This window comes from Solanum pennellii, chromosome 5, assembly GCF_001406875.1.
Source record: "Solanum pennellii chromosome 5, SPENNV200".
In the NCBI taxonomy this organism is placed as follows: domain Eukaryota; kingdom Viridiplantae; phylum Streptophyta; class Magnoliopsida; order Solanales; family Solanaceae; genus Solanum; species Solanum pennellii.
The window spans coordinates 2494730-2505705 of record NC_028641.1 but is presented as its reverse complement, the minus strand read 5'-3'; the positions used below and the strand labels follow the sequence as shown (position 1 = coordinate 2505705).

At 32.2% G+C, this 10976-nt stretch overlaps 2 protein-coding genes across 4 annotated transcripts in view; both read right to left on the bottom strand.

Moving 5' to 3' along the window:
- Positions 1–3456: 3456 nt before the first annotated feature.
- LOC107020715 (TMV resistance protein N-like) lies at positions 3457–10396 on the bottom strand. Of its 3 annotated transcripts, none has more exons than XM_015221179.2 (5): positions 7395–10396; positions 6031–7120; positions 5564–5917; positions 3905–5394; positions 3457–3814 (listed from the first exon to the last, which is right to left on the bottom strand). In XM_015221179.2, the coding sequence occupies exons 1-4, from the start codon at positions 7898–7900 to the stop codon at positions 3910–3912; spliced, it is 3435 nt and encodes a 1144-aa protein (XP_015076665.1). In that variant the 5' UTR covers positions 7901–10396; the 3' UTR covers positions 3457–3814; positions 3905–3909. The 3 variants fall into 3 exon arrangements, with proteins under 3 accessions (XP_015076665.1, XP_027772945.1, XP_027772944.1); XM_027917144.1 differs by lacking the exon at positions 3457–3814 and having other exon boundaries at positions 3963–4073; positions 4488–5394; XM_027917143.1 differs by lacking the exon at positions 3457–3814 and having other exon boundaries at positions 4046–4238; positions 4328–5394.
- A 106-nt stretch (positions 10397–10502) lies between these two features.
- LOC107020716 (transcription termination factor MTEF1, chloroplastic-like) overlaps positions 10503–10976 on the bottom strand; it is a 5023-nt gene continuing 4549 nt past the window's right edge. The window contains exon 2 of the mRNA XM_015221181.2: positions 10503–10968. Coding sequence (XP_015076667.1) covers positions 10645–10968 — 324 coding nt within the window. The 3' untranslated portion in view covers positions 10503–10644. The remainder of the gene's footprint in view (positions 10969–10976) is intronic.

Genomic DNA, 10976 nt, shown 5'->3' with positions numbered 1-10976 from the left:
GGGGGTAGGGGGTAGTACACTGCAATACAAGAAGATGAAAAAAGGTACAGTCATTGATTTCATTTTGAGATTTTCTTTCATTGATTGGGGTAGGAGACATTGCTTTATAAACAGAAAGGAATCGTCCTTATATACATTTACATTTTTTTTAAAAAAAAATTCAAGTATAATATTTTAGCCGAATATATCGACAATCTCTTTGATTTGTGTTTTACACTCATATAGCAGCAATATTATTCAATATTATGTGATTTCTTTCTATATTTTTCGATATAAATAGTTCGAACCATCTAAACATTACTTATTTCTTACATTCCTTTCCTATTTATGTTAATTAATCTTTCTTTTTTGTTAATTCAAAAAAAAAAGATATATTTTTACAATTATATAATTTGTCATTTTACAAAAAAGATATTTAATTTTATGGTATCAAAGTAAAATATACTAAATATATCAAAAAAATATCGTCTTAGATATCTTACGTGAAAAATTGAAACAAAAGTTTCCAAAACAGGAAATAGATATTCTATTTAAGTCCGACTAAATATAAAATAAAAAACAAACACGATTCACCTATCATATCAAAAATTATAACACAATATAAATTCTTCAATTTATCTTAATTTATGACCGTATAATTTTTTACGATTTGAATTAAATCATAATTTCCTTAAGAAATAATTTAAATATCGTATTCAATCATACACGAGTCATACAAGTTAAAACGAAAAAAATAAAATAAAAAGGGATTAGGTAGACGTCCCCACGTGCGTTAGTAATTTAGTGTCAAAGAGACAGAAGCAGACCAAACGGTTCGTCTGGTTTTATATATATATATAAAAGACACCTTTGTTTAAAGCTGATTATTTATTGCCCCCACCCACCCCACCCTTATCTTTTCGTATTGATGTTCGATAAAATTTAAATTTATAAAAAAATTTATTTTTTTGATATCGATATTTCTAATAGAATTTTGAGCTTTCTGGTTAAAGATGAAAAAAAGCTTCCTAAAAACTACTAGTTAAGGAGAAGAAAATTAAAAATCAATCAATTAAATATGAAAAGAATTCGAAAAGGAAAGCAAAATAAATTGAGATCACTACTTAAGAATTAGAAAGTCTCGTATCAGTAAAAACATAAGAGAGATGTTGAATATATAAATATCCATGTTAATATAATACACTAGTAATATATTTTAAAATCTTACAAAGTTATGTTTAAAATAAAGAAGTCAATCCAAATATAAATTGTATGGATGACACAATTAAAAAATAATGTAATGTAATTAATATGTCAGAATTGTTAGTGAGCATTACATCAGCTAACTCAGAACTGAAAATATTGTCCTTTTTCACACTGCAAAAATAATTTTTTTCTATCTGCACATAGATTTTCCATATCTCTATTTTAACAATACATATTCTATATATCATGCAAAACGGTTACTATTTTCTTTTACATAACAACCTGACAATGTAATAGATATTTATGAGTATAATTTCATGAGTTATAGTAGTTTATTGGCATAATACATAGATTTGCCCTTAAATTTGGCTTCAAATTTTAAGTATGACCTCAAACTTTCACAGTGCACAAATAGGCACTTTAACTATCCTATTTTTTTTATAAATACACACGCGATTTTTGAACCCAAAGAGCGTGAAATACAATCGCGCCCACGTGTATTAGTGAGCCACTCAATAACTGCCAACTAATTAAATATTTTACACGTCATTATACATAGATTTACCCTTAAACTTGGCTTCAAATTTTAAGTATGACCTCAAACTTTCACAGTGCACAAATAGGCACTTTAACTATCCTATTTTTTTATAAATACACACGCGATTTTTGGACCCAAAGGGCGTGAAATACAATCGCGCCCATGTGTATTAGTGAGCCACTCAATAACTGCCAACTAATTAAATATTTTACACGTCATTATTTTTAAAAAAACTTACACGTCATTTAAAATTAATTGTTTGCAGACCAAGAAATCTTCATTATAACTCTTTTTCCACAATGACAAAAAAAATTAGAAGCCATTTACACAAAATATGAGCACAAATCGTTCTAAAGAGGAAAAAAAATTTAGATTTGAAAGAGGAGGAAAGAGAAATTAGATTTTAGGTAAATTTTAATTTGGAAATATAAAGATATATATAAAAGGAATTCATTAAGGGTATATTTGTCATTTCTGCTTTTTTTTACCGTTGTGGGCCTTTAAAATAGTCATAACTCGCGCAGAAAACGTGCATAACACGTGTTTTGCCATGTAGGATTCGCGTGTGTATTTATAAAAAAAATAGGATAGTTAAAGTGTCTATTTGTGCACTGTGAAAGTTTGACGTCATGCTTAAAATTTGACGCCAAGTTTAAGGGCAAATCTATGTATTATGCCTAGTTTATTTATCGAGTACTAATACGTCACCTGACTCGATTTATATAATGTTATTTGTTTTGGCACAAAATTTATGAGAAATTTTTTTTTAATTTGAAATAAGTTACGTATATTTATGTGGCTAAACATTATATCTCACTAAAAACAAAATGAACATTTTAAAATTAGAAAAGAGATTGTCTTTGCGGTGATCTAATTATATAAATATTATTGTTTGTTAGTGTGTAGGATTTCAACTCGAACTTAGAATATTGTCTAGTGCAATTGAGGTTTCAAATCCAATTTGAAATTTACAAGCATCTTTCTTTATCATATCAAATAATAATGATATGTGGTGTCGTAAGGTGTTGGTTTAAGTTCTCCAATGAGTGCAACCGTCATGTTTAGTTGTCATTGTTGAGCTTAGAACTCTGAACAAATTGTCAGTAATAAGTCAGAGGAAAAAATGTCGCCTTAATCTACAAGAAAAATGAACTTTACTCCTCCGTGCATCGAGTTAATTATTTCTTGAGTTTCACACCTAATTAGATAATGGATGAATTTGAATTCCATTACATATTTTGTAAATTAGATCAACCAAATACATTAGACTGTAAATTTTCTAATTTACAGACACAAAAACTTTTAGCTTTAACAACTTTATTTCCTAGCAGAAAAAGCCCAAGAGGCCAGCAAGATTGATACTACTTCAAAAGGCCCATAAACTATTGCATACCCAAGTTCTTTTGATTTTTCTTGGACCAGTTACTTTTAGCAAATGGAAAATGTGATTATATTTTCGAAATGACAAACTATTAATTTAAATTAAATGATATAGTCATAGTTTATTTTATTTGTAATTTGCAGCAAACGTCCCCCTTTTTTTCTCATCTGATTCAGTATACAATTAGCCATTTTCGATAATGTTTGTATAAAGCGAAAGAAAAGTATATATACATATATATTCGTCATATACACTTATAATTATACAAAATACAGATGTTATTATATAAATTTACAATGTACAAAATGAATTAATACAAAACTGAAAAATTTATATAAAATTGGATGTTTGTAGCGAATTATACAAATCAAAAGTTCAATAGCAAACATAAAATTTGCTACGGAGCACAATTATGAAAACTATAACTATAACATACAAATATGATTTTTATGTTCGCTATATGTGAAAGTTCCTCCACTGTCTCACACTTTGATTAATGCTTCACTGTTTTCCCAACCTCCCTGCCAAGGGCGGAGCTACCTTCGTAGAAGGGAGTTCATCCGAACCCCCTCCGACGGAAAATTATATTATTTATACATGGTTAAAATAAGTTTATATGTATATATAGTAAGATGTCGAACCCCATTCGCCTATTTATTTCTATAGATTTTGAACCCTCTTATTGAAAATTCTGGCTCCGCCTTTGCTCCCTGTCATAACATGAGAGATATTTGACAACCACATAGAGCATCGAAATGAATTATTAAGAACAAACAGCAAGTGATCACAAGTTTATATACCTCTATTATGATCTTTGTTTCTTAGAAGAGGAACAACTAGCCTCCTCATAATGTTCACTATCGTCGTCGTCGTATCTGATCCTCCTTACCCCAATGGTAAGTTCATCATTGGTGGTCTCAAGCAAAGATTCATCTTCATAGAACAAACGAACTCCACACTCCTTCGATTCTGGAGGAAAAGATAACATAATGTGCTTATAGTCATTTGGTGTTTTACCATTCGCGTTAGATGTATCCCATAAGCCAGCAAAAGGTACCAAGAAAAAATGAATCCTAATATATGTACATTCTGAATGATTCGATAACAAAACTTTCCAGGTGATACATGGCATCCCTTCAGAACTCATAATCAATTCAGCTGTGTTCTCAATTAAATTGCCATAGTAACATACAGCGAATCCCAAGAAGTTATCTGATACATACCAATTTTCAGGCAAATTGACTGAAACACTTGTATCTGTTCCCTGATGGTGGAACCAGCTTGGGATGTTACTCCCCAAACTCGTAAACACTCTTAACGACAACGAATCTGAAGCAGAGATGTTATGTTGGAATGATGAGATATTTTGAAACAGTGACTTACAGATCAAATCATTGCTCCAATCTGCAAATATTGTATCCAATTGCGGTGGAAATTCTGGCAGACGTGTAAGACTCCTGCAATCTTTTATGTACAAGAATCGAAGTGCACCAAGTTGGGCTATGCTTTGAGGCAAATGATTGAAATTATCTCCCTCGAGACGTAACTCTTTCAAAGAGGATAAACAGCCAATATCTTCCGGAATTCTTCCATCTATGAAATTGGAGGAACCGAGCTCCAGAATTTCCAATGAGAGTAACCCGTTATTCACCGGAGGAAACACAAAGCACACATCATCTAGTAATGTGTTTCGTTTCATTAACTTCAAGGATTTAAGCTTGTTCAAGCGGACAATGGAAGATGGAGGCTGTGAAATTAGAGTACGCGAAGCATCAAGTTCCTCCAAGTTTTCTAAATCACCAATCTCTTCAGGCAAGCTTTTAAGCGTTAAGCAGTACGACACATTTAACTTCACCAAATCTTTCAACTTGACAATGCTGCTTGGAAGAGCTTCAAGGTTTTCCATGCAACTCAAATCTAGCTCTGTGAGATGAGTTGGGTACTGAAGAGATGATGGTAGTTCAGTTATCATAGTGTTTGCTGAGAGAATCATTAACTCCGGCTTCATTGTTCCGATGATTTCTGGAAACACCATTATACCATAGCAATATTGTAGATCCAGAGATTCAAGAGATTCCATGTTAATATATGGAAATCTCCTAAGCTTTGTACACCAACTCAAATTTAACTCAATGAGTTTTTCGCAATATGCTAGGGAATAGTGAACCTCTTCAAGCTTACTACAGTACTCCAGATTCAAATACTCCAAATTTGGCATCCCCGTGAAATCTGGTGTTTGCACCAGACTTTTAGATAAGCTGAGATCTAGCTTTCGTAGAGACGGCAAATGCTGTTATTCAAAATAGAGAGAATAATGATCTTTGTGTTAGACCAAAAATGACAAGAGGGAGTTGAGCACCCTCACTTCCAACCCAAAAGGTGGCGAGTTCGAGTTAATAAGGGAGCAAAAGGGGTTGAAGCTCCTGGAGGAGGGTAAGCCAAGTAAATAATAATGTTACCTCTGTTTTCTTCCATAAATAATGAAGCGAACTCCAACGGAGTTCAAGATGAACAAGCTTTTCTGGTTTAAAATTTTCTGGCAATGACTTCCAAGAATAGTGATTCCAGACTAACCAACGCAAGTTATTGGACAGGTACTCAATAGAGTCATCATTGTGATCTACGACTAAGTCGTAGGAATCATCTTCTTCTTCTGAATCATTGGAATTGGAAGAGGGAGGCGAAGAGAAGAACTTGACAAAACCATCAAATATGTGTAATATCCTAAGCCTTTTCATTTTTTTCATTGCCTCGTTATTAAAACATAATTCTTCAAAGCAACTAAACCAGATTGCTTCCACTGTCATGGTCCCCTGGTATAAAGATCAATGAGTCAATTATTAATAAACTGTATTGATTAGCCTATACGTTCCTTGGAATCTAAAAATTAGAAATTAAATATCATTACATTGTTAAGCTTACTTACCGTATAGTCTATCATCACTTTTTTGAAATCTTCAACATCCCATATTCTGCTACGTTTTTTCTGAAGCTTTTGCATTTTCACCACATATCTACCCATATCTCTAATCAAATCATGCATTTCAATCCTGTCATTTTCAGATATGAACACAAGAGATTTATTAATCAGAACATCCAATCCGTATTCAGCTCCAAAGTCACAACTCTTAAGAATTTGCATGACCTCTTTTCTTTTCTCTCCGCGGAAGAAACATGCTATATCTAAAAATATTTCCTGCTCTTCGGACTCCAACCCATCATAACTTATTTTGAGTTGTTTAACAATTTCCTTATTGGAGTATTTCTTTATTTGCTCTACTGTTATTTTCCATAAAGATAGATTTTTTTTATGCAATAAACAACCCCACACCTTGAGGGCTAAAGGGAGGCCTTTAGCGTGATTTACTATCTCTAACGCCAACTCCTTAAAATCCTCATTTGGAACTTCTTTTTTAAAAGCATGCATATTGAATAATTGCATAGCTTCATGATCAGGCAGTGTAGACACTTCGTATATCGCATCATCTTTCTCTATCAAATGTTTGTTTCTAGTTGTTACAATAACTCTGCTGCCATTACCAAACCAACAAACATCTCCTGCTAAATACTCCATCTGATCACCATGATCTATATCATCAAGCACAATTAGCACCTTCAAAGAACAAAGTCTGTTTGGAATCATACACTTCCCATCGTACTTGTTGTAGACGTAATCATTTTTTTTCCTTAACAGTTCAGAGAGAAGAATATTTTGTAAAAAATGCAGTTTATTCTTTTTTGCAAATTCTTTAACATCAGCAAGAAAGCAAGAAGCTTCAAATTGATAAGATATAGTATCAAAAATGGCTTTTGCTATTCTTGTTTTACCGACTCCGCCTATTCCCCAAATCCCTAAAATCCTAACATCATTGATTTCTATTTGAAGTTTGGATTTTAGTTTCTCTAAGTGAGCATTTATTCCCACAATATCTTGCAAAAAAGATAAAGAATAAGCATTCGTACAAAATTTGGAAGAGATGCAATCTACGATCTGCTGAATATTCTCTGATTCAATCCTACATAAAGAAGAAAATTGATTGTGGACAATGTAAGAAAGTCAAATATCAACAAGTATTTCATATACTCTATATATATTGTTAATAATCAGCAGGGTATTAAATAGGAAATAGTATAGTTCAGGTAATAACAACACTCCATAGTTTTCAAGTATGGAAGTTGCAAAACTTGAATAGTTTTTTGGACTTTTATGTATCTTCTCTAATTAAATTGATAGGACTATGCCTTTTTAACAGTAAAAACATTAAAAGTAATTATGTGTATTCAACTAACCCGTTACGGATATCATATCCTTTTAGATTTGCGGCAGCAGTTAGGGCAGTTCTCCATCTTTGCACCTTCTGCATCCCCTCAACATCATCCTTATACTTTAATTCGTGTTTGGCAAATGCTGCTCCAAAGCTTTCACTTTGGTATCGAACATGTGATGGATCCACATTATAAAAGATCGGTATGACTGTTTGTCCATTTTCTTCCTCTTTGCATTCCATGATCTTCACTAGTTCATTCAAGCACCACCTAGATGTAGCATAATTCTTTGAGAAAATGATAAGTGCAACTTGAGAATCTTCTATAGCTCTCAAGAGTTCTTTTGGAATTGAATCTCCATGCTCTAGTCTTTTATCATCTTGAAATGTGTTTATTCCTCTATTTCTCAAACCTTCGTATAAGTGACCTGTAAATGTTTTTCGAGTGTCTTCACCTCTGAAACTTAGAAACACAACGTACTTCCATCGAGGATAATACTTTGAATTACTTGCAGAAGAAGAAGATGCCATAGATTCGATTAAAAATGAATTGTATGGATGAGATCAATTGATGATATTTTGGACAAAGTTATATACAAGAAAGAAGAATTAAACAAGTACCACTTGAAACGTGAAAGCTTGTATTAACATTCGCTTTGATCAGTCTTCAACAATAAAAAATAATCTAAATAAAATTCTCTGTCACACTAATAAAAGCTGACTTTGTAAAAGGACAACAAAGAAGAGTTGACAAATTAATTTATTTGTTTACTGTTGCCCTTTTTTCCACTAACAAAAGCCATCAAAAAATTAAAATAATATAAAATTGAAAATGTACGAATTTATTCGATATTATAAAATTATAATGAAACGGATGATTTGAATGTGAAGCAATAGTACTTAATGCTCACACTTAAATCAATCAATTTTTTTGAAGAGATGAAAAATATGTAAAAAATTTTGATGCCAAACTAGGATAGTTGTCAAATTTAATTTTCACTACTTGGCTATAATATAATCTTGTAAGAAACCATGATGTTATGGTAGTAGTTGTCGAGTATTGGACTCCCACTCCTTCTTAGATGCTTATGGTTAAGTAAATAATTCGGTATTAGAGAATTATCAAATACTAAATGGTACTAATGTTTCATACTAAAACTTAAATCCACATTATAATTCTAAAATTTTACTCTCGAATATCACATTACCAAATAATAAATAACGAAAAATTCGATTCGACTCGATATTTCATTCCAGCCCTACTTATTGGTCCTACTCAATGCTTTTGTCCGGTTTGCTTCAAGACCTTACATAGGTACAATAACATGCAAGTGAGTTCTCAAATTCTTTCTTCCTCGTATATTTTTGCCTTCTTATCCCAAAACAGATTTTCAGTGGTACACTTGTTAAATCTTGTTGAATTTCTGCATCTTTTCCATATATATTTTTTTTGGCAAACGAGAGAGTGATGATCAATATTAATGGTGTTATTGCATCACAAAAAAAAAAAAAAAACACTCACACATATATGTATATGGCATGACTCCTCACAGCTTGTTCTAATAAAATGTAGTAATATATAAAATCAATTTAGCATAAAATCTCTGAGAAGTTCCAATATAAATACTTTATTATGTGTTCAATTGGAACAAAACATAATTTGAGGTTTAACAGAGGGCAAAGCACTACCCCAAGTTTAACTCTCAAATATCAGAGGACATGACTGGTAGATAACAACTCTTCCCAAGGTTCAACAGCAAGGAGGAAACTTCAGTAGCAACCTTCAAGGTTCAACCAACATGTATGATATTATAGAAGAATGCCATAGACATCAGATTTCGAGTATCTATACAGTCAGATAACGGAAAACCAACAAGAATATGTCAACAGCAAATTAGACAATAAAGTATAAGGATTTTCTACAGACGTGGAGAAGCACATCTTTCAGTAGAACCAGTCTGGGATCGAGCTACATATAGATTAGATTAATTTCACAATAAGAAATGTAAGCATTGCTATATGAATTGGAGAAAACAAGGTGAAACTCTGGAGTTGCACAAATTTCTGGCTGGCAGAAAGCTGAGCAATGTCAAATGAGGTGTTATAGAAAGGAACAGTTAATTGCTTGCTTACTGCCCATTGTTGAACCATTGTTTCAGCATGAGAAAAGAGAATGCAACAGAATTCTCGAATAACAGGTTTCTAGCATACTTCAATTAATCGATCATTTAACATAGTCATTCAACCATTAAACTTATGCATCATCTAAACATCACATTAATCGCCAATGCTAATGAACTAACCCTTGCAAAGTTGCAAGCACACTATAATAGTATCGTCTCCGTTCCAATTTTGTATGACATTTCCCTTTTTGGGTCATCCCCAAATATTTGGATTGATTCTATTTTGATAATACTTTCACAACTTCAAGAACTAAATATTCATCAACTATTCAAAATTTTGAACTTTGATCTGATGGTTTCTGCATTAAACTAACTTCTCAACCAGTATTGTAATATTTTCTTTCACTATTATTAATATAGTATAGAATCAAATTAACATCTTAAACTCCATTCAGTATAATGTAGTCATATAAAAAGAACGGAGAAAGTATTTGTTAAGAGACTCGGATATCTAAAGAGATGACCGTAACTTCAATAGTAAGGACAGAGCAGTGGTCGGTGAGTCTCATTATTATTATATACACAGAGAAATGCCTCCAAGGAAAATCACATCCCTCTACCATAGGTGTGGCTATAATTACATCTGGTTGCAACTATACAAATTACAGAACATAAAAATGTATCTTTGAGAAGAAAGTACTAGATGAACATGCGTGCTCGAGAGCAATAATTCAATATGATACATCATATGTCGATCATATCCGTTATAAAAAACAAGAGCATAGCAAAATATGAATCGCATTCCACATGAAACAATAAAAACCATGTATAGAGAACACCACATCATGGATAAAAACCATTACTTAGACAACACAACAAGAGCATAGCAAACTTCAAATTGCATTCAACGAGATACAATGAAAACCATGAACAAAGAACACCATATCAAGGATAAAAATCATTACTTTATCAACGAGATACAATGAAAACCATGAACAAAGAACACCATATCAAGGATAAAAATCATTACTTTATCGCGAAAAATGTACATCTAACAACAATTTATATATTCGAAACATTTAGTATTAACTCTAATGAGTCTCCAACATATACAAAATCGACTCTAACCATAGAAAAAGAGTTAATTACGTACTACATTTGCTTATCATCCACTAACCTCAATCGCATTTCAATCAATCTGGCATTGAATTCTCCATCACTTACCTTCAACATCTCCGATAATGATAACGAAAACCCATGCTCCACCAAAAGCCTATGCCGAGGCTTAATCTTCCTCTCCAAACTAAACGAAAAGTACTGAGGAAACCTCTTCAATTCCCCTATATCCCCATTCATCTCCTTCAAAAAATACTCAACTTTTGGCCTAAAGTTTTTCTCAATACTAAATGTCAACAACCCAGGTGATCTCAAAACCATATTAGCCACATCATCGAGTTCAAATCCCAAACTCAACATGTAATCAA